This window comes from Choloepus didactylus, chromosome 18 (assembly GCF_015220235.1).
Source record: "Choloepus didactylus isolate mChoDid1 chromosome 18, mChoDid1.pri, whole genome shotgun sequence".
Taxonomy (NCBI): Eukaryota; Metazoa; Chordata; class Mammalia; order Pilosa; family Megalonychidae; genus Choloepus; species Choloepus didactylus.
Window position 1 is genome coordinate 36,473,634 of NC_051324.1, and position 24,092 is coordinate 36,497,725.

At 46.1% G+C, this 24,092-nt stretch overlaps 1 protein-coding gene across 2 annotated transcripts in view; it reads right to left on the reverse strand.

The window, feature by feature from the left end:
• Positions 1 to 23,052, reverse strand: part of YPEL2 (yippee like 2) — a 51,849-nt gene extending 28,797 nt beyond the window's left edge. Inside the window, exons 1-2 of one of the 2 annotated variants that reach the window (XM_037808455.1) lie at positions 22,881 to 23,052; positions 4,675 to 4,988 (exon numbers count right to left, since the gene is read on the reverse strand). In XM_037808455.1, the coding sequence (XP_037664383.1) occupies positions 4,675 to 4,791 (117 nt within the window). In that variant the 5' untranslated portion in view covers positions 4,792 to 4,988; positions 22,881 to 23,052. Of the gene's footprint in view, positions 1 to 4,674; positions 4,989 to 22,297; positions 22,556 to 22,880 lie in introns of those variants that run through there. The other variant, XM_037808456.1, reaches the window with a different exon arrangement.
• Positions 23,053 to 24,092: the final 1,040 nt, after the last annotated feature.

Genomic DNA, 24,092 nt, shown 5'->3' on the forward strand with positions numbered 1-24,092 from the left:
ACAAGAGGGAATTAAGAGAAACAACTCTCTAACAGAGTTGACAAGGAGAGGCAGGAGATCTCTGTACTTCCATACTATCATCTCCTCTGTGCCTCTCAGCCCACTGCTTTGGAAGTACAAGTCTTTTTTGAGAATCACTGGTATAGAACTAGTCCTTAGAAGCTCAGGCTGGTAAACTGAGGACAGGAATCTACCTCTTGGCAGCCACTAGATCAATATAAGACTTCAGAACATCTTTACCCCTGCCACTATTTTCTAAGCAATGCTGCATCTAATCTCTAGGCAGAAAGGGAAACCAAAATGTCACCATTACAAGCTCAACGGAACCCCACAGGGGATAAAACCCAACCTGCCTCCTAGAAGTTCCTGACCTAGAAGGACTGTTCAGCTATGGGGAACAAGTCACACAGAGCACAGCTGAGGTGGGGTCAAATAGGGATTCCTGGCTGTAGAGGCTGTGTGACCTCAGGCTGGTCACAAAGTCACTTGTGGCCTGTTTCCTCATGAATAGAGGCTTGTATTAGATGATCTGCAATTCTGAGAATTCTATATTTGTCACCAGGGGACACTGACCTAAAGTATTATGCTCTCCCTTCTACCCATGCTATAGCCTCCTACAACATCTTTCCTCTAAGAGCAACCTAAATGTCTTGGAATGAAGCCATACTTCCCCAAAGTGGATTCATGATAGTTGTATCAAATTCACTATTCCTAAATGACTTACTCCACAATGCCACTGAAGGTTAGCACAAGGCAAGGGAAGAACTACAGACAGAAAAAGCTTTGAAGATCCAGGTTTCCACAATAGATAACTCAGGTCCATTAAATGAGTGTTTAGATTCTTCTCACTCAGGGCAACTAACTATTCCAATTGAAGCTTTTATTATTTTATAACCAAAGTATATTTTTACACTGGTGCTTGCACCATTAAAGAAGAAACAACAGTGTGAGCAATTCCTTGTGCCAACTCAAAATACCTCTGCATGCAAACACTTCAGCATTTAGACCACAGCACCCCTAAGAAAGAAATTGTAGGATGCATCAGCACATTCCCTAGATAGTTCCGTCAATTCAGAGTTTTCTTCCCCTCACTCTCCCTACCATCCTACAGAACAAATGCTGTGTTACCTTTCTGCAGACACTCTCAGCTTTGCTGTTTACTTCTACTGCCCTTTCCTCATATACCCAATTCCTGTGCTCAGGCTCTAAAGTGAAACTGTCCTGGCTAAACTAAATCTGCTTGGTGTCAAGCAGGAACAATCCCCCCACTCCCTCCCCTTCAAGTGCACCTCACCTTTTATTTTGGACAGCAAGGCCAAGAGAACCAAAGGGACTACTTTATATTTGCATAGCACTTTGTACTTTGCAAACCTCCCACTTGTCTATGATCTCATCTGAGCCTCATAACAATCCAATGAAATAAACCTGACTACCCTCCAAAAAAATAAGGCACTCCGACCTCACAGAACTGTTGTGGGGATTACATGAGGGGTGGCACACAGTAAGCACTCAATAAATGCTAGCTACTAGCCATTAGGCACAGCAAATATTATTTTAAGCCATTTCATGGGTGTGAAACTGAGACTCAGAGGTGGACAGCTGACTGCAGGCAACTAGGTCTCTGGGGATCTAGGGTGAGCTGGAAAGGTGGAGAGCCTGCTGTACAATGCTTTCTACCACTACAGCAACATAGCCCCCAATAGTTTAAAATTCAGAACTGTATTCCCTCTAGGCTTAGCCATATTGACAGAAAGGGAGCCTGAAGTCCAGGCACTGTTCCAGTTCTCTGCTAGGTATATACTCAGAGCCTTAGTTCTCTGGAGCTTTGTGGCCCCTTCTCCATAATGAAGACAGACTCACAATCCACCCCACCACCCCCCAAACAACAAATGTCAAGTTTTTGAATGAAAGGCTCTATTACAAGTACAAAGTATCATTTAATTACACTGCTGCTCCAGTTATCTGCTTCCCAGCTCCTAACTCCCACTGGGCAGACTCTGAAACCGCGTAGGAGATTAAGTCGAGAGGGGAGAACAGGAGAGACATTCTCTCCATGAACTTAAAGCGAAGAGAGGGAAAAAAAATGAAAAGAAAGACCCATTTTCCAAGGAGGAGGCTGGGGCAGTGATCTTTCCGTTGAGCAGACCTGCATAAGAATCTATAGAATATTTAACACCGGGGTGGCTGTGGAGCAAAATAAAAGAATCTTTGTGCAGTGCCAGCCACAGTTCCCTCACTCTTCCCCACAGTCAGGCATTTAACCCAACTCTCTAAATCATCAAGCTCTAATGCACCCCATCTGTGCACCAGTTGAAGCCAGGGAACGAGCAATGAAACTAAAGCCTGTGCTGACTTTGGACTGGATTTGTGAAGGGGGACATGAGGCCAACAAACCCTTTTTTGCTCATCCATTGTCTTCTCCCCAAGTCCAAGCTCTATCCATCCATTCATTTGATCTGTATTGAGCTAAGCTCTGTCAGATCATCATAGTCCTTGTGTACCATGCCAAAGCAATAAGAAATCAATTTTGAATGCCATTACCACATATTCAACTCCTGCCCATCTCACAAAGCCAGCTCAAATACCATCTCCTTCCAGAACTCCTTCTCCAATCCCTCAGCTCAAAATAATTGCTTTCTCTGAACCCCTGGCCCTGCCACTCACTGATTTGAGACCTTCGGCAACTTTTATGAGTGTCAGCTTCTCCATCCATATTAAATTACAACCAGTATCACCTACTGTACAGACTTAAGAGAGTTAAAAGAGTCAAGTAGTAGTTTTTAGCACATAGTAGGTGCTCAATATATAGTAATTCCTTCATCCTCCACAAGAGCACTTTATTGGTACCTCAATTTCTTACTACACATAGTACTTCCTCCTTGTATTGAAATGATGTCTTGGCTTCCCCACTAGATACAGGCAAACACTTTCTTTGGAGATTTCCTGAAAAAGGACAACTCACAATTCCTTTCCAAGCTTGCAGGCCTCGTTTCAAAGCCAAGAGGGGTGACTCCCTTCTTCCCTCATTGATACACACTCTCCACATCCAAAAGGCCAGACTCAATGGTTCCCCCCAAATTCCAAGAATCTGAGACAAGATAAGTGGACAGAGAAGGAAGCTAAAGGCTACCTGAAACATAAATAGCACAAAGGACTGTAATTAGCAGAAGCATAGAGAAGGGAAAGTGGGGCAGAATGAAAGTCTAGACAGATGCAGGACTCGAGGGTTCCAGGCAGGGTCTTTCCCACTGGAGCCTCACTGGGCTCTCAGGGAGGCAGGGATGAAGTGGAGACCCCCAGGGTGACAGCCCCCACCATCCTTTCAGCACACATCTCAAGTTCTGTGGTCAAACTAGACCCTGGAAAGGCCCAGAAGGAGGGGTTCAGTCCTCAGTCCTGATCAGACCTGATGGACAGGGCAGCCGTGTCCACTTCCTGTGTCAAATCAGCCAGCTGGACAAGAGTGTTCTGTAACCACTAAGTCCTTTGTCTTTCTCTGGCTGGGGCTATCGACGGGAGAAAAGGAAAGCCTTGGGAATAAACCAGCTGTAGGTTTGGGACAGAACTCGGGCTTGTAGTTCCTTGATGCAAATCTGAAAAGGCAAACCTCAACTCCACCTGAGGGGAAATTCTAAAGACCTGGGTCTAAGTGGGGAGTATTCCCAGCAATTCTGTACTGCTATGAACACACAGCTTTCCTCTGCCCTAACTCCCAATTCTGTCTTGGTAAAGCAAGTACTGGGGCCAGCTCAGCCCTGGCATATATTTCATGCTGAGCACCACGAGCATCACAAAGTCCAGTGACAAGTTTTTCCAGGAACTCTGATATTTTTTAAAAACTTAGGGTCTGCATAAAATTTTTTTTATTTCTTAAATGGTAAGAAGTCCAGGTTCTAGGGAAGGATGCTTTTTAAGGGGAAAGTCTCCCATGATCCCTTTCTCCTTGTCATGCAGGCTAGTAAAACCTGTTTTTCCTCCCCAGGAAATCCAGGGCCTGGAGGGAGGTGGCCCCACTGTGGCTTCTAAAGGATCCAGTTCCGGATTGCAAGACTGCAACAGGGATGTTTGGTTTATTTATTTAACCCAACCCCAACCTCAGGAAGCGGTTGCTAAAGTTCCTCAGGAAAAATAGGATTCCAGTATGTCTGATTGTGATCAAAAGTGGCACCATGTGTAAGCCTTAAAAGCCTTAAAAGCCCCACAGGCCACTGGGTCACCTCTTCAACAGGCTTTCCTCTAAGAGCAACCTAAATTCAACAGGCTCTTCAACAGGCTACCTTTGGTCCTCCCCAAGGCCCATCTATTTTATTAATTTAACACTCTCATAACCTTTCCAGGGGCTTTGAAGGCAATGTCCTCTCTCATCAGAGCTAATAAACCCCTCTCACAAGATATGCTCCCCCACTTCCTTCTACCTTTCTTAGAATTCATGTTCCAAGCTGGCAGCTATCTACGTGGTGTTCATCTGCCAACCTAAGCCAAGGAAGCAGAGCAAAGGGCTCTCGTCACTCCTCAGCCTCTCCCTCCAGCCCAGAGGGATTTTTCAATTGAGTGAGAACAGGGTCAGCCCTCCTGGTACAACAGACGGAGTACAAATATCCTAGTCTCCTGAAAGAGCTTGCAAACCTTAGCAGCAGGAAGTGCCCACCCCTGGGGCCCACAAGGAACACATACCTTAGAAATGAGTTCATCGTGGTTGGCCAAGTGAGCTCTGCAGTGAATGCAGCTATAGGTCCGGTGGCAGGAGGGCAGATATGCCTGGAAAGTCTTGGACCTTGTCATCTTCACCATTGGCGCTGCTGAGTGTGGGGGGAACTCCGGGCCGGCCCACGAGGCACTCCCACAGGATGGATCGCACGGGAAACACCGGAACACACAGGTAAAGGCCGTGGTTTGGCAGGGGGTGGGTGTGGGGCAGGCTCCACACACTGGTGATGTCTTCAGAGGAAGGACCCTCAAGCAGAGGTCTAGGGCCGGTTCTCAGCAGCCTGCAGTGCCAAGATAAGGGGAATATCATCAGCTGCTGGAGAGGGCTTCCTACAAAACAAGGAGAGCCCAACTACTTCCCACACTTACAGGATAAAATGTCTCCTTTTCTGTTTCTTGCACTGTACCTAATATGACCAATGAATGAGAAGAAAACCATTGGAGAATCCAGCATTACTGTTTTTCTAGAGTTGGAGGTTCAGTATCTCAGTAACTCAGTGCTCTCAGCAGTTACTCTGGGTATCTTCCACAAACACCCTCTGATACTTGATGTGGCAACAAACCCCTGACCACCATTTGCTTATGGACTCAGCATGGTATAAAAAGGATCAACTTCTGCACCAGCAGAATGCCTCACGGCTATCTAGCTCTTTTGGGAGAAGTAATTCCATTTATAGTACATCTACAGAAGTAGACGCTCTGAACATTTTTTCTAAAAAGCAAATGAATGAATGAAATCAATGGCATGATCAGATTCTTGCACCTGAGACAGTGAATTTTACTAGACTCTTTCCCCAACCCTCAGACTTCCCGTTACACAGCCCACAGTACCAAACATCTCCCCTAACATAGTCACAGCCTTCTCTTATTCCATTGGGAACCAAGGACACTGAGAATGTGGGGTGGGTCCCAGGGCAAACAAGTGGCCCCCCCAGGAAAGGTCTGGGGACAGAGCTGCAAAGTCTAAACAGCTAGACTCACTCTGCTGCTCTGTGGCTCTCTTACCTGAGGCTTCTGGACGGGTCTATTCCCTGAGCTTCACTAATGGGGGTGAGTGTTCCCACTTGCCTACTTCCCAGGAGAGCAGCAAGTGCTAATTAATGCCTGCATCATGCTTTGAAGATAAAATTATTTAGAGAGACGGGGGAGGGAGACAAACAAAATCAAATCTTCCTTGCTGGATTATGTCTAGGATTCACGTGGATGTTTAGACAAAGGCCGCAAATGTTAGTACTCTTTTTCCTTTAAACCTCATTGGAACCAAATTTTCCAAAGGGAACTGCCCTCCTCCCTGGCACCCTTCCCACCCACAGCAATCACCAAAGGCCGCCATACCCCTGGGACTCGGCACATCTTCCTGAGTGGCCAAAGCCACTGGCCGGCAGGAGGCTGAATGAAACAGTGGTTACCACCCCTTACTCCCAGTGATCGCACTTCCCTTCTGCCGCCTGGAGCCAAGCATGGCCCACATCCAGGGTGACCGTTACACACCAGATGTCCAGCTATTGGTGGGATTCGGACCTGTAGATGTCCAAGTATAATGTCCCCTCGCTCTGTCTCCCACCACTATTTTTGAAGATGTGAACGCAGGTTACACTGAACATTATAGGGACACCTGAAGGGCACAGAAACAGAGAATAATTTCTCCAACTTTGCATCGGCGATATGCCTGGCCATAACAGGAAATGAGGAAGGAAGCATACTCTGGGTAGTGAGTAAGGTGACCAGACAAAACAAATGCCCATGGGAGACGATGGGAGTTGAAGCATTACAGGCAATGGAAAGAGCCAAGCGCCCACTGGGGGTGTCCTGAAATGACCTCAAAATTTAACACTCCTGTGTCATTTTCAGCAAAGACAAGTACCTCCAGGAAAGGATGAGGCAGGGTTAGGGTAAGGACTAGGAAAGACAAACAGGGGGAAAGCAAGCAAGAAGCTTCCCCCAGGCCGTACGCTTCTGAAGTCCATAGCCTCAGCTGCCCAGTGGGGAGCACAGGGAATCCTGGACCGTCCCTCTTACACAAACACAGAGGAAGGAAAGGAAACAATGAGTCCTGGCTGCCAGTCTGGGTTTACACAGCAGCCACAGAGTCTGTTTTCTTATACATGCAGACGGCTTCTAAATTATGCATTTCCCCAGAGTAGAATTATTTTCTTCTCTCACTTCTCTTCTGTATGAAACCAAAAAAAAAAAAAAAAAAAAAGTTCACAGCCAGGAGTTTCTGATTATGCTCAGCTTCTAAGCCGAATCCCTAAACTTATTCAAAGTTACCTTCTGAGGGAAAAGCATTTATAGTCTGTATTAAACTGAGTGCAGCCTAGTGCTAGAAAAAGCCCAAAAAGCCTAGACAGCGAGCATTAGATTTTGTTGCCTGAGAGTTACTCTGCTCCTCTGGCCCTTTAACGAGGTGACAGGCATCCAAATGAAGAAGAAAAAAAATTAAAAGCAGTTTGCTGAGATATGAATCATGTCCAACTGATATGGGGCAAATGAGAAGGAATGAGAGGGAGAAAATGGAAAGGAAGGTGGTATGTGATCAAAAGAGGACCTATGAGGCTGAGAAGAAAGGAGATGGTAAGCTTAGAGAAAGAAGAAAGATGAGAGCAAGGAACCAAAAACTAATCACCTATTACTGTCTTCTTCCCTCCTAAGGGGAAAAAAAAAAAAAAAGCTGCTTCTCTGAGGCAAGTCTTAAGAAGGAAGATAAAATAAATGGATAAGAAGAAGGAAGAAACTAAAGGTAATGAGGTAATGGGGCTTCAGAACTCACCATGACATTTTAATTATTGGACTTTGGTACCTGTTAATGGGGTCACAGGTTTCATGGGGTTTCAGGAGTCCAACTGGTTGAACATATTGTGGAGTCCAAATTGATTTCCAATAATAATCAAATGAGCTTGATATTTAAAAGCCTCAGGGTACTCATACAAATTAAACACCGTTTTAAGTGAAGTAATAATCCATCACAATGAAAATTAAAGGAAGATTTGCTATCACCCCCCATCTGGCTTATGCTGGCGGTCAGCATGCAAAGAAAAGACGTGAGATGTTACGGTCAAAAACAAAGATCTTAGCTGTAGCACCTTGAGAGCCCAAATCACAGGCAGCTCATGCTGAACCTGGCCCACCTGACAGACAGGCTTTTCCCACAAGGAGCCACAACTGCAGCTGTAACAGAACCTTCTGAGTGTCACTAGGATGGAGGAACTCAACTGACATGGCAAGCAAGACTACACAGAGCCACCAAAACTGACCCAAGAAAGTGGAACACACCATGGGAAGTAACACCTCAGCCACAGCAGAGGCCCATCCCTAAAGTGTGCCTCCATGTTGTTTCCAGCGGGTGTTTTGGTGGAGGGTGGAAGATTGACTGGAAAGGAAGTGGGCTCTGGTTTCACATAAACTAGTTCTACTCCTTTCTAGCTGGGTGTCTTCTGGCAAGTTATTCAACCACTCTGACCCTTGGTCTCTTCCTTTCTAATAATCCTAACTGATATAGGGTTATGAAGATTAAATATGATACTACAAGTGCACATACCTGCCTGGCAGATAATATGCCCCTAAATTGTAGCTATTATTCATTTCAGTGGTCAATGGAAGAAAAACAAAGAGATGATAGTTTTCGCTGGTGCTTTTAAAAAAAAAAAGAATGAAAGAAAAAGGAGGCTGTAAAAGGGAGGTTGAGCCTTCCTATAATTATGCCTATGAGGCACCTCCACAGAACTGTTTTTGTTGCTCAGATGTGGCCTTTCTCTCTCTACACCCAAAATGGCAAATAAATTCATTAATCTCCCCAGTACACGGGACCTGACTTCCAGGGGAGTGAGTCTCCCTGGCGACGTGGGATACAACTCCCAGGAATAAGCCTGGTCCTGGCATCAATGGATTGAAAATACCTTCTTGACCAAAAGGGGAAAAGAAAGGTAACAAATAAGGTTACAGCGGCTAAGAGATTTCAAATAGTCAAGAGGCTACCCTGGAGGTTTCTCTTAAGCAAGATCCAGCTAGACACTCCAAATGGCCACAGTATGCCATGCCCTTACCAAAAGTAATCCCCAAATACCTAGGTCCCTATCTGAGATTCTATAAAAGTTTCACTCACTAAGTTTATCTCTCAGAAACTTAAAGCCACCAGAGTGTTCCTATGCCAGACAAGGCCTAAAACCCAGGGGCAACAGCCTCTTTAAGAACAACAGTCAGATGCAGCTCCATACCCCCTTCCCCATAACATCGACTCCTCTTTTCAATATGAACAAGTTAGCGTGGTCTCTGCCTAGAAACCCCTGAAGACTGAGAAAGTGATTAACCAAGAGGAAGCAACAGACAGGATTTAACAAAGGCTTACAAATACTGAATCTTCATATAAATATTTTTCAGATGCTAGGCTATTAGAGTAGCTAGAAGGAAATAACTTAAAAGGTAGAACTGTAACCCATAACATTCTTTGAAATTTGCTCTGTAACTCTCGTTAAATTGTACTGAAAGTTATCATCTTTCTGTATATCTTATATTTCACAATAAGGAAGGAACTGAAACTGTGAAATTGTAACGCATAACATTCTTTGAAATTACCTATATATCTACTTGTTGAATTGTACTTTGAAAGTTATCACCTTTCTGTATATATATTTTGCAATGAGGAAATAATTGAAATTGTGGAACTGTAACCCATAACATTCTTTGAAATCTGCTCTCTAACTACTTGTTAAATCATACTTTGAAAGTTAAGACAGTTCTGTATATATGTTAAATTTCACAATAAAAACATGTATTAAAAAAAAGAAAGAAAAGGAAAGAAAAAGAAAAAGGAGACCTGAGAGTCCACCAATGTGGAGTTTGGGAACCCTTGAGAATGTTTATTTCTTTCTCTTTTTCTTCTTCAAGTTGAACCTGACTTCTGTGTGCTACCACATTCCTCACCGTGGGTTCTGTCCCACCCTTCATTGGACAGGATCCTGCACACTGGACCCTCTAGCCTGCTTCTAAGCATCCTTTAAAAATACATGTCACTGGGATGACATTTCTCTGAACCTAAAATTCCCTTTTCAAGGTGAGACAAAGTGGGAATGACTTTGGAGTAATCATAGGACTGTTCCCCTAATTGGTACTGAAGTCCTGAGAGCTGGCTTCCCCAGAGGCCATGCTCCCATGGGCCCTAAAGCATTGCAGGGAACACGGCATCTCAGATTCACCACCAGCTCTAGCGGGTTGCCCTGGAGCCCCTTACCCCCTTAATCCAGACTCTGCCTTTCGGTCGGTGTTGTCTATTTAAAAAAACACTTTTGACCATGTCATTGCTCCCACTGTCCTTAGAACAGCAATATAGGGTAATGGTTAAGGAGACAGGCCCTGGAAACAGATGCCTGGGGTTCAAATCCCAGCTCTATCACTGACTAGCTATATGACCGTGGACAAGTTATTTAACATCTCTCATCAAAAAAAAAAAAAAAAAAAAAAAGAATAACAATATCTACCTCACAGGACTACTGGGGGATTAACTAAGTTAATACATATAAAGTATTCATCCACTAAAGGTACACTGTGGTGTGAGCAGGTTCTTGTGGCTAAGCTGGGACTCTGACATTACTGCTATGTCATTTCAAACAGTCCACTCCATCACTTAGTGCCTGGGAAAAGTTACTTCCGTGGGTCTGCACCGACTCAACCAATCCCAGCGATGGGGCCATAGCTGAAAACTTTCCCGAAACATCCCTACTCAAACGGCCATGGAGTGGATGTACAAGGTGCACAGGACTATCTGTGTTATTATTTTGTTACCCCTTGTATAGCACTGGACCCAGGTGACACTTCAAATCTATCCAGTTGATAATACAACCCAGCTTGGATATTCAAGTAACTCTCCTTCATGAACAAAACCAACCATTTATTTCTTTCCTGGATACAGGGGTCTAGCCTTGATTTCAGGGAATTAGCTGTCAAATGATAATCCTACAAGAGCTCTAGGATTCCTTCAGCTCTTACAGTCCTGATTCCATGCTGCAATGATGCCTCTGTCACTGAGGCCTCCCCCAGGACAGAGCCTCCATCCACCAACCTTCACACTGCAAGGCTTTGTTTTCTGCAAGGTCACAGGATATGCCAGCCTCCCCCAGGGTCTGCCCAGTGATGGCTGCTGGATGGGGCCTCTGCAACATCTGTTAGCAGAGCAACGTATTTACCACGTGGCCCTTAGTTCAGCACTTTGGGGAGGCCCCCAGGTGAGGCTTGCATCTGTTGGAACATCTGCCTAGAAAAAAAGGCAGCGCCCCCTTGAACCTCCTGAAACTTGCATGTAATTTATAGGCATCAGGTAGAAGTAGCTGTTGCTGGCTGATGATGAAAAGATCGGATGTTACTTCAAGTTATCTCTACAATTTCAATCAAAAATAATGTAAAGAGCCCAAACTGTCTGAAGATAAGAACACTTGCTAAGTTCATCAGTGACTTCCTTCTTTCTTTCCTTATACAACTCTAAGCTTGAAAAAGGATTTAAGCTGGCTTTCAAAAACATATGCAGTATAATGATATTTAAAATACATTAGAAATTAGGGTGGGGGGAGTAAGAGCAAAAGGAGTGTTAGGACCTAGAAGTGCATGCTAAGTTGCTAAATAATTACTGAAGGTCAAACGCAAAATTGACTTTGAGCTCCCTAGTAATCAGGGTGAAAAAGAAAGTATCAGTAGTTATTACATTTCTATTTTCATAAAATAAAAGCACCATGATTGTTCAGGATACAGATCACCTGAGAGAAATTTTGTCCTGTGGGTCTTTATAGAAGAGATGATGAACAATCTAGTGAACAAGACTCCCAGCACACATCCACAGTTGCTACCAGGAACTGTCTCCCGAGACCACGTCTTAGTGTCCCTCCATGAAAAATGACATAACGTGCCATATTCAGTAACAAACATCACAATGCAATTCAGTAAAAGTGATTCTACATGGGACAAATCAGGGCAGTCCAAGAACATGAATTTCTGATGATCTGGCTGGGTTCAGTGATAAAATGGAAGAGCTACAGAGCCTCCTGGCAATGTTCCATGCATAGCATTTATCACAACTAGGCTTTTGAATAACAAAAACATGGGCAGTCTCCAACATGCCAAGTCCAAATACGAACACCATTTGGCCTTGGTGCTGCATTCCAACACTCTCATGGGCTGCCTATCCCTGAGACTTTCCTTCGGGGCCTCACCACACCTCTCCTGGTTCTTCTCCCACCTCTCCAGCCGGGCCTCCATTTTGCTGGCTACTCTTCTTCCATCCTCCTCCCGGTGGTGCTTCCACTGAAGGCCTCTGGCTGCCTGCTCCCCTGGGCATTCTCACCCATGCCCTCAAGTCCTAGAAACCTCTGCCTCCCACTCCCAAGCCCTGGACCCCTTTCTCAAGGATATCTTTATCTAATGCTCAAGGAAGGCACTTCAAACTAAACATGTTCAAAGACAAAACTATCCTCCCAACTCCCTCACCTTCACCCCAATTCTGTTCCTTCATCCTGAACACCCAGTTGCCCCAAGCAAGAAATACCCTTTACTCTCTCTCTCCCTATGTCATATATTTTATCCGTCTCCTAGATTGCCAGTTCTGCCTCTTAAATCCACACTCCCATCACCATCCTCACAGTCACTGCCAGCAGCACCTGTGCAAATCTCATTTTCTCTAATCTGGACTATTGCCATAAGTCCCTGACTGGTCACCCTGCTCAAGCTTACCCTCTCCCAGTCCATTTTGGAATTCTGTTTATAAAACACAATCTGATCACATCTCTCTCATGTTTCAAAACCTCCAGTGGCTTCCTAGCAGCCTATACGACATGGTGGTATACAAAGAGCCTGGGCCCAATTCTCTTTAGCTTCTTATCACCTCTACACCTTCCCTCACCCCCACCCACACCCCTATCTCCCTCTACTCCTAACCTCTGTTTCCCCAACAGACTAAGCTCTTTCACTACCTTGTGCCTTTTCTCAAATTGTTTCTGCTACCTGTCATGCCTTAACCTATCTTCTCTGCCTAGTAAATGCGTACTGATCCCTTCACAACCAGCTGGAATAAGATCCTAGGCAGTGCTGGTGACGGGCGCCCTTCTCCCAGCACAAGGAATATTTTTCTATGGAATGGCACTTTATCACAACATCCACATTCCGTCTCCCCACCAGATGAGGAGCTTCCTACAGGCAAAGGTCCACTCCCACCCACCCTTGGTTTCCCTGGGACGTGCACAGTGTCTAGCACATTGATAAATGCTACCTGAGTAAAATGAACGACCATCAGTGAAACTGCGCTACACTGTAAAACTGGTGATTTTTAATTTCCTTACTTAGCCACCATTCGCTGCATTTAAAATATCTAATTCTGGGTATTTCATGGGACTCATGCACCATCAAGTTAAAACACCAGCAAATTCTCATGATGCCAACGCACTGCGGCTGGAAGACTGGGTTTGAAACTGCACCGTGGAGCAGATGAGCCACAGCACATGAACCGCTGTTGGTTTTATTCGCTGCTGTCTGATGGCAGAAGCACTTCCCATCTGCCTGTCTGGCTCTTCACGTTGCTTCTGCAGCCACCTAGGGCAGCTTCCTAAGGTTCCCTTCCCAGGCTGGCAGTGACTTCTGGATCCCAGAGAGAAACTCTCAGACATCCCCCTACACATATGCCAGGAGCCTTCTCCCAGGGTGGTCCCCACAAAATCCCTGGGGGCAATCTTAGCTGCTACTCCAGGCAAGACTGATTCAGAGAAATATAAAATGTCAGACTTAGTTCAGGCCAAGAACCAAAGGGCTTTCTCATCCCCGCCTCCATTCCATGTTCAAAAGTGCCCAAGCTGCCCTTTTCCCCCAGGCGCAGACACGGAGCCCTTCAGCCATCAGTCCTTTCTTTTGTATTTGATCATGCTCAGAGATGACAATGCTGGTTAAAACAAAACAAATACATTTTTTCCCATGGTCTGGGACCCAGAGAGGAATCTGGTCCATTCCCCTCATCCCAGTCATGGCTATACTTTAAACTATAACGAAAAACAGCATCTGGAAGATCCATCAAGAAAATAAGGCCTTGGAAAAGACAGTAAGAGATGAAGCCTATCTTCAAAAGTAACTTCACCGGGGAACCCTCCCATGCCCCCTATTCCACACTCCAGTAGCGCTTACCACTGCTGTATTTTTAAAGGAGCTGATTATTTGACAGTCACTCAAACATCTACTGAATAAACAAATGAGTCTTTTGAGCTATGGACATTGTGTGACCTTGATTTCTCTTTAACTGCTGGTCCCTAGGGCACAGCTGGGGCCCTAATTAGTTCCAAACCACCCACCCAAATTATGCCAATACAATTCTGTTATTCAGCTGTCAACATGCCTTTGACTTTCTCTCTTTAATCTCCCAATTCAAAAAAATCCCAAACTTGTAGACTTTGACATCTGTGGCTGGGCTCCCTGCCTTTCCACAATCAGAATGTGGAAATTGAACTTAAAATGCAAGAGCAAAAAGGCACTTTCAAAAGGATGCCTGCATGTCTCAAGTCCTAACCATCACTAGCGCAAAGGGACATACGTTGTTTTAGGAATTATTAAACTACCGTCTGGTGGTGCTATTTACTGAAGGAGAGGAAAAGGGATGGAGTGGGGTAAGAGACTCTCCAACAAATTTCTGGATTTTTTTTTTCCGTGTGGGAATAAGAATGAAAATCTCTTTTCCTTTCAGGTTTGGCACAGCAAGGGGAGACAAGCACGTTGCCAGTGCAGGTTTTTCATATAATTTAAGAAACCTCCACAAAGTTAGTTGTTTATGGGTCAGTCTTCCCACTAGCTTGCGAGCCATTCCTGGCCAGGAACACATCCAGTCAATCATCTCTCATACCTAGCTCAGAGCCTGGCACGCAGTAAGAGCTCAGGAAGAAACTTGTTGAAGGAAGATAGGAAGCAAAGAAGGAGGGAAAAAGGGAGGAGTCACCTGAGGGCCTGGAGCAACTGCCTAAAAGCCCCCAGAACTCCACAGTTTATCAATTCCCTATTACAGGCCAGGTACTTGATATCAATTATCTCAATTAATACTCACAACCCAGGGAAGCCGACATTATTATGATTGTCTCTGTTATTCAGATCAGGAAAAAGCACCCAAGGTTAAGCAATTTGCCCAAGGTCACTCTGCTGGAAAGGAACAGATACAAAATGTGAATCCTGACTCCACCCTCACCCAGGCCCCAAATGGATCCTTTCCTTCCTACCCAGACAAGCCAGAGAGGAGTCTGAAAATGTGAATCCTTGGTCCCTGAGTCCTCCAGGGCTTCAACCAGAATGGCTCCCAGATAGAAAGTCCAAGTCTACTATTTATAATGCAAAACAAAGATGTCAAGTTCTCATAAAACACCATCAGACTTCAGGGTCAGCACGATGCTTCAATTTTGCAGAAACAAGAGAAAAGAGGGAAGCAAATAACCTGAACCAGAAGGCAGGATACAACTGGAGACTAAGCACAAGAAAAATATATTTTTCAGTTCTTGCCATCTTTCTGCTAATGAGGTATTTAGCATTACAGGTGCTGTCAAATGGGGGGATATTTTTTTCTGCTAAGGGTCTCAAATCCTAAAGGATACAAAATAAGAGCCATGTAAGCAAAATGAACTAACTAAAGGCCCTATTTAATTTGGGTTTTTCTCAAAGAAATATAATAGACATGTTTATTCCATTAATACAACAAATACTGAAAGAGAATTCGTTTCTATCTTATGGTCCATTTGATGGTAGGTCAACTTAGGGAGATACATCCAACAGACAAAGACCAAAGTGTTACAAGAAAAGACAGAGGAGAGACAAATAAAATGGATGACATACACAGGAGACACACAAAAGAAAAGGAGAGGCAAAAATAGAGCAAGGGAAGGCAGACCAAAAAAGGCTGCTTCGAGGTTGGTTTCCAGACCTCAGACATGTGTGGAGTAGGTTGCATTGGAAAAAACTGGGGGAAGAGTTTTTTTTTTTTGACTGTTATTGTTTATTTGTTTTTATGATAGACTCCTGGTCCTGAAGATTCTGCTTTTTGTAGCTATTTGGTGAGGCTGAGGAATTCATGGCAGACAGGTTTGAGAATCCCTGGAAACAGTTCCACTTTTGAGAACACCTAACATCCACTGCTCACAGCTCTTCATCTTTTAAGAGTTCTACTCCGAACAGAAGTCACAGTCCACTTCCATGGAGTTGCAGCAGTGGTAGCCCACTGTTTCCCCTCCCGTAAGTCAGGCGCCTACTGAACATTTCCCGTATATTCTCTCTTTTGTTCATGCCTCTATGCCTTTGTACACGCTGTTCCCCCTGGAGTAGTTTGTCCACCCACAGTTGCTACGTGTTTAAATCCTCTGCATTTTTCACAGCCCAATCTCCAAAAAGCCCGCCCTTTTTTTAGGTGCCTCTGCATTGACTCTAAACTCTTTCTGCCTTGTACTCTGGTTATTCACCTTAGGCCTTTATCATTCCTATTTGAGCATTTGCTCTTAGGGGCAGGGTCCATAATCTGTTGAATGATTATTACCCAAGAAAACGAAACAAAACCAAGATTGAGTTTCAGCCCCAAGCCAGAGAATTCCTCTTTTCTACCTCAAAATAGGAATCAAAATATTCCAGGCAGGACATGTGCTCTAAACCTCTGCTCCCTTGCCCCAGGTACTCCTAACCAGAACTCCTAGGGAAAACAAAACAAAATAAATCATCAGGATGGTCCGTATTTCCTGTAACTAAGTTCAAATCAGATAAAATAAAACAAAGTCAATACAAGCTAATTGACCCACTGCTCACACATGGAAGACCCTGCTTCACTTTCAGTGGCCCCACGTGCTATCTGCAGGGCATGCCTGCCTGGTCCAGAGGGACACAGAAAGACAAGGCTGATTTCATAAAGGCTGGGCAATCTAGTTTCAGGTGAAAGACACTAAGTCATTGAAAAGAATCCCCAAAACAGAAACTTGTTGACCACAATTAGAATGTAAACAAGTTGAGAAAAAAACATGTTTGTGTAACAAGTGATAACCAGACAATCCTGCTAGGGTGATATGGACTGGCTTGATGCCTGCCAGAGGGACACTCCCTCCAAAAGGACATTAAGGGACAGACCTCTGAGGCTTAAAACCCCAGTGCAGACAACACTGTGATGAGCGTCAGGGAGAGGCAGACAGACATATATTTGCCGATTCCGGGCTTCAACAATGCCTACGCAGTGCTGCCAGGCTTGCTGGGCCCTCACCACCGCCCTGTGACCAGCGCCTCCTGCCCATGTCCTCAGACCCCCTACTGATGCTGTGTCGGACCTGCTCCCGAGACCCCTAAAGGAACCCGCCTACCTTGGGTCTGCCTTAGGGCCAATGGACTTTAGAGACTGTGGAGCCCTCCACCTTTAAACATGTTCTGTGCCCTTGACCTGGTTATTGCATATTGGCTGTAACGGCAGCTTGCGATTAAGCAAACAAATAAATTGCACTGCGCAGCCAAATGATAGTTGTGCATAATCAGCTTTGGATTTGTGATCATTTCACAGGTCATTTTATGACAACTTTATGACACATGACATTTGGACACGCTACATTCTCAGGACCATGCAGGAAGGCTGTCTGCCCTGTAGTTCAGGAGATAGGCAAGCACAAGTGCTGCTGACCCAGGCAGGAAACAGGAATGCAGGTGGCAGGGTGGAAGCTCCCTGGCAGAACTCTTTGCCCCATCAGAGAGGAGGTAGTAGTCTAGTATGGAGACATTATGAGCTATTTAGGGTTTAAACCAGGTGTTGGTATTCTTCAGAATGTACAGTAACAGAAAGAGCCCTTGGCCCGAGAAACAAAGGTTATGATTTACAGTCTGCACTTTGCCATAAATAGCTATGTGTCTTCAGTAAATCCTTTTTACCTGTTTGAGCCTCAATATTTGTATATCTAAAATGTAACACCTAAAATGAATTAATACTCCATCTGGTATACATCAAATTAACAGAAAGTTATAAATCATTAGATTAAAATTAGGGAATAAAAATTACAAGGTTAACATCACTGGAAAAAATTAGGGTGCAGGAAGCTACGGCTACTAAAATTAAGCCACAAATTTGGCTCTGTGCTTCCTGGCAGCCACAGCAAGACAAGAAATATGATCGGTTATAAATTTCCAACGGTCCACAGAGAAAAAGCATACCAGGTTCCTCTGGAGAGGCAAAGCTTTTCTTGGCACTTGTTTCTAAAAGAAATTTCTCCAATGAACTTCTGAAAGGGAACATTAAATGAGAATGTAGCCCACGTCTTCAACAATATAAATCCATGTAAGAAATGCAGCAGCAAGTGGCATAAAGCCATTCCTGACAGGGTCCCTCCATGAAAGCAAAGGGAAGGACACTGAAGTTACCCTTGGTGGAGAAGCTGAGATAATATGGCCCACGTATGCTGCTTTTGTTGGCCCAGCTTAACCCAAGGAAAAAACTAAGAAATGGGACAGAACAGGTAGACTGCATGCACTTCCAGAAACTTCCATAAATACCTCTTCCAAACAAGTATTTGTTAAGAGTTGGGTAGCGGTTTGTGATTAGATGATCTCTAAATTCCATTCCAGTTCTGATAGATCTACATGACATTTTGTCACTTATACTAATTAAAGATTTGGTCATTTTACCCCTGACTTTGGCTAGAGAAAGGGGGAATCCAATTATTAACATTATTGTTACTATTAATAGCTAGCACCACAGTTTCTCATGTGCCAGGCCCTGTGCCCAGTGTTTCCCCCATTTAATCCTCCCATCAATCTGGCCTCCCGGTATTAATGAAATGTGATTACTGATAGAAATGCTAATGCTTATCAGGAGAAAACCTGTGAGGCCTACAATAAGTTTCCTGGAGGAGGGAGGAATTATTAACAAAAAAATAACAGTGGAGCTTTTAGAGACTTTGGGGACCCAAGAAAATAATAAAGGGATGAAAAGAAGAACTCTGAAAAGAAAGTAAATCCAAAACACTAGCCTATCCCAACAAAAAGGAGAGGAAAATTCCCTTTTCCTCTTCCTCTTGAAAAAAAAAGTATTATTTCCTACTCTAGAGACTCTAAACTTTGGCTCTTTTTAGTCATCCATTCATTCATTTAACAGATATTTATCCAATGACTACTCTGTGCCAGGCACTGTCAGTAGTGAGCAAGACAGAAAAGCTCTATAATACATTTCCAGATTGTATTAAAGTGCTTTGAAGAAATTAAAGAGAGTTAAGGAAATTAAGGGAAGCTGAGGTAGGGGGAGAAGAGGAGTTATTCTAGATAACTAGTCAGGGAGGGGCTCTCTGAAACCCAAGTAGGAGGACATGATCATGCAAAACTTTGGAGAAAAGGCATTCAGGAAAGAGGGACCAGTAGAAAGCCCCTAAGACAGGAATAAGCGTGGAATGTTTTAGAAACTGCAAGAAAGCCAGTCCAGCGAGAGCAGAGTGAAGCAGAATGGGTGAGGTAGGATCTGGGAAGAGATGAGGTGGCAGAAGTTGGGGGACCGGGGCAGGCCGGGCAATGCCTACAGGGAAGGGAGCTGGGTTATGTCCCAGGGAAGCCATTGGGAAGGTTCTAAGCAGGGGAGTAGCATAATCTCATTAATGTTTTAAACCCTCTATGGCTATTCACAGTTCCTGGGGAAATTCAGGTAGGTATAGCCCTTCAAAGACTCAGGTATGTGTCACCTTTTGTTAAAGATAACTGGGTCATCATGAAAATGTCACTGAAAACTAACAACTCTCTAACAAAGTATCTTTATCCTGCAGGCCCTGGTTTTCCAATTCCTAGCTTTCCATCATTAGAGGCTAAAGTTTAAAAAGATGTTTCTTTTTCAAGAGCTTTATTATACTCTTTCATCCTCCTGGAGTGGAGCACAGATGTCTGAACACCCAGTGGTTTGGTTGGGAGACCCTGGGGAAATGCCAAGATCATTTACAAACAGAACAGATCTTGATTCTCCATTTGAATCCCATCTCATCATTAACTCTTCCCTCTACTCTTCCTATCCTAGTTCCTTTGCCATACTTTCTTTTTCTTTTTTCCATATGCTAGAAACTGAATATTCTAAACGTAAGCTGCGTGGCCAAACAGAACATTATCAACATTAATTCAAACAATTCTACAGTTAATGTTCCCATATAAAGGCATACCTTTGGCAAAAGGGGCCACAGACCATAGTAGAATTTGAATGTGGTTAACTTGGAGTCCTTTTTGAAGCTAAATTGCAGCTTTGATGAATTCAAAGAAATGTCTTCCACCAATGTGTCTGGACAGAATAACTGACAGGGAAACAGCCACATCCTATGTGAGAGGTGTGTGTATGTTTGTATGTGACGGTAGAGCCTCAAAAACTGGAAGACTAACAGGATACGCCTGCACACAGGAGCCAAAATTTCACATCAGGAAAGACCCAGGGCTGGGGGAAGCAAGGTGTGGAACTTATGTTTCTGTTTATTGACAATGGGCAACAGACAAGTCTCCCACTGAAAGCAAAAGGTCACCAGGCTACTCCACCCCAGGCTACCCAGTCTGGAATACTCTGATATAAAAATCAATAAAAGCTTCCTTTCCTTCTGCTCAATCATTAATACCCCAGATCCAATAACTGTCATTGCCTCAAAATCATTAAATCATTTCACATAAGAAGTGTGAAAATTCACATCATCTGTGAACAGTACAGCAGTTCATCAGCACTACTCATGCCCCCAACCTCCAAGCACCTAGAAACATCCAGTGGTACAGCAGTCCTCAAATGGCTGGAGTGGGTTGGGAAGGGGTAGGGTGGGGTAAGGATGGAGAGGCGCCTGTCTCTTATGGAAAAGCTTCAGGACAACTGAAAGCAAACAGCACTATGTGTGACTGGCAGCTGAGTGTGGACCACACAGTTGACTAAGGCTTTCCATTTCAAAACCAAGTTAATACATTCATTGTTCATTGCCCCCAGGTGCCACAAGCTCAGGGCTTTTTATCAACCACCTGTATCTCAATCTCCTAGATCATTTATTAAAAATAAAGATTCCTATGCCCCAAAAGAATAAACACTTCTGGAGCAGCCTGGCAAACTTGCATTTTTAAACACTACCCAGATCCTATTTATGCATAATTAAGTTTGAGGATGTCTGCCCTATAGCAGTTTTTCAAACTGTAGGTCATGACCCCTTTGGTCAGGAAATCAATCTAATGGGTCACAACAAGCAGTTGATTTTTTTTAACGAAGTAGGAAAAAACTTTAAAAAAAAAAAAAAAGCACATCGCAGGTAGTAAGAGTAACTGAAACGTCTATTTCTGTTGGGTATCTGTGTGTAGTGACATAAAATGTATTTCCTACTGTAAGTCCCCAAGTTTGAAAATCACTCTGCAAGAGAAGGAAAACAGTATTCTTGTGCATGGTGTTTATTTTCCATTTTCCACTTCTAACCCCAAGCTTCTTGATTTTATCTCAAGCACAGAGATACAGAGAGATCCAGGAAATGCTATTACCAAATCATAAATGGATAAGGCAAAGCCTGACTGTGGAGGGGAATTAGCCCCAACTCCCACTCCCTTCCTGCCTGAGACCCCATCACGAGGCTGGAGTTAAGGGACAGTGCCAGAGGGAAGCTTGCACAGCTCCTCTCAGGCTAGACCTGTTCCTCAAGAAAGAACTTGTAGCCACTCATACACAGCCAAGAATGAAAATACTCCTTACGGAGATAAGACTCAGCTTTCGAATTAAGTGCTGAGGAAATGAGGGGAGGGATGGACAGCTCTCAGGGCAGGCCCACTGGTGGGGTCCTGTGACAGTGACCAGGTGAAAGGAAAGTCTGGGACAGGAGAATCCAAGTCCACTAATCACAGGCCCTGTGACCACAGAAGCAGAAGAGCATCAAGCATGGAAATCAAGCCCCACCCCAGAGCCCAGTGAGGTTCCTTACCTCGGGTCAGTCACTTAACTTTTTAACCCTCTCGGTTCCTTGCACCTCTAACGTTCTGTGAGCAAGTGGAGTAGAGGGAAGCAGACAGCTTCCCTTCTTGCACAATGCTCTAGAACAGGGAGCCCCATCCTGCACATCTTCCTTGGCTAGAAGAGAGGAAGAAGGGAGGAAGGGCAGGAAGAAAAAAGGACAGTAGCTGTCTTTTAGCCTTTAGACTCACGAGAGGCAAGGACTCACTGGAAGAGCCTACCAGGATGCAAGGAGAGCAAGTCAACAGCCAGGCTAGAAGGTAAGAACCCCAGCAAAGCAATTCCTCTCGAAATACATACCCAACAGAGAAAAACGGAGAACACTCACTTGGCTTTTTAAACTCTGTAGCTAAAAGGGTGAAGCCAGAAGTGGCAGCACCTTGGGAAGAAGTCCGAAAGAACAGGTGCCCTTCACCCAAGACCACAGAAAGCCTGCCACTTGGGGAAAGACAACCAGGAGGTCAGCGGCCGAGGAGGGGGAACTTGAATCAGTGAGAGGTCGGGGCTGCCCCTCAGCGTTAGTCCTAGGAAGGTGTTCGCTGGAGAGGCCCCTACATTCCATCCGGCAGCAGAAAACGTGCGCCCACCCCCTTGGCAAAGAGACCGGGGAGGCGCCGGGAAGCGGCCGGGCAGGAACTCGGCCGCGGTTACCTCGGCCCGGGGCCGGCGAAGCGCGTCCCAGGAGTTTCGAAGGAGGCCAGTCCTCCTCAGGCGGGGGCGCCGAGGGCGTTGCCTCCTGGCCCCCAGTGGCTCCAACCGAGACCCAGCGTCACCCGCGGACGGAAATTGCCCGAAGCCCCCACCCTGGCTCCCACGGAGTCCGAATCCGCGGGAACAAAGCCGAGGAAGAGGACGCAGCGAGCCGGTCTCCCGGTCCTCATCCTCGTCCCCTGCCCGCCCAGCCAGCGCCCCAAACTTGCCCGGTCCCAGCCGCGGCGCCCGCGAAAGCGCCACTCTCCCCGCGGGCCGCCGCCGGGGCCAGCCAGTGTTTGTAAACAAACCGGTCACGTGGCCCCAGCGGCCCGCTCCCCGCCCCCGGCGCGCGCGGCCCCCACGGGGACCCCACGCGGGACCCTCCACTGCCGCGCCGGGCGGAGGACGCCGCGCGCTCCGCGGGACCCGGGCCAGAGGCTCCAGGCGGCCGATGCCCAGTGCCCGGTGCCGGGCGTCCGCGCTGACAGCGCGCCCCACGCCCACGCGCGCCCGGCCCGCGCCGCGCTCCTGGCTCACTTACCCCGCAGCAGGCCGCCGCGTCCGGCCAGCGCGGCGCTCGGCTCCGCGGGGGTGCGCAGCAGCAAGACACGGCCCGGCTGGATCCCGGGCTCCGGGCGCGCTCTTAAAGCCACAGTCTCCGCCACTGCCGCCGCCGCCAGTCCGCATCCCTCCTGGTCCGGGCCGGGGTCTGCCGGGTGACGGACGCGCCCCCGCGCCTATCCCCTCGACTCGGCACATAGCAACACGCCGCGGGTTGGCCCGGCACGGCCGCAGCCCATCCGCGCCGAGCCAATCAGCGGAGAACGGAACTCCGCCCCCTGCTTCCCCTGCCTCCCACACCCCCACCCCTCTGCCCTGGCGGGCCTAGGGTACCCCGAGTGGAGCGAGGGTCCGGTCCTGCGAGGCGGGGCTCCGCCAGCCGGCCTGGCCAAGCAGGGGAACTGGCCGAAGGGGCAGGGAGAACGGGTGATGAGGATGGGTGGGTGCCCAGCGCCAAGGAGGAAGCTGTTTATTTCGGTTTGGAGTTTGTTCCCGGGTCGAGGCTAGTGTGTCAGAGAGATCCCCAGAACGAAGGGCTTGGGGGAAGGGCTTTATAGTGCGCCTATTAGTAGGATCAAGTGAGTGGTTCCCCCTTACACCTCAGCCATCCTTAACCCAGAGCCCTAGTCACCTGAAGAGGCCCTCAGGCTTCAATAAGATAGTGCCAGCCTGATCTGGCACGGGCAGCTTGGCTCAAAAGTTGGGCATCTCCCCTCTTCTTTCTGCCCCGCTAGTATTTTGTTGAGTTAAACGTAGGAAAGAAGCCTTAGAGGAACTGAAATACGCCCCGTCCCCTTCCCCTACTACTGCTCATTTTCCAGGGCTTTCACAGGGAGATGAATGTGCTTTGCCATGAGAGTAAGATTGTCCCAATGACCAGAGGGGAGGAGCCCACGTTCTGGGTCAGTGGGGTGGTGCTTTTCAAGGACGAGAAGGTTAAAAAATAAGCCCAAGGCAGTCAGGAAATCCAGGGAGGTACCAGGTGGGTGGAGTGGGGCAGAGTCTTCCAGCAGAAAAGCAGGTCAGTCTGAGAAAAAAAGGCTGGCAGGGATCACGGGAAGAGAGCAGGGTCCAGCCTTTTCACTCAGTGAGTATTTAAAGTCACTGAAGTTCAGCGATTCCACAGAGAAGCAGGAGGAAAAATTCAATAGAAAATCCCATGTTTTATTGAGCCGCTATCAGGATGTGAGAT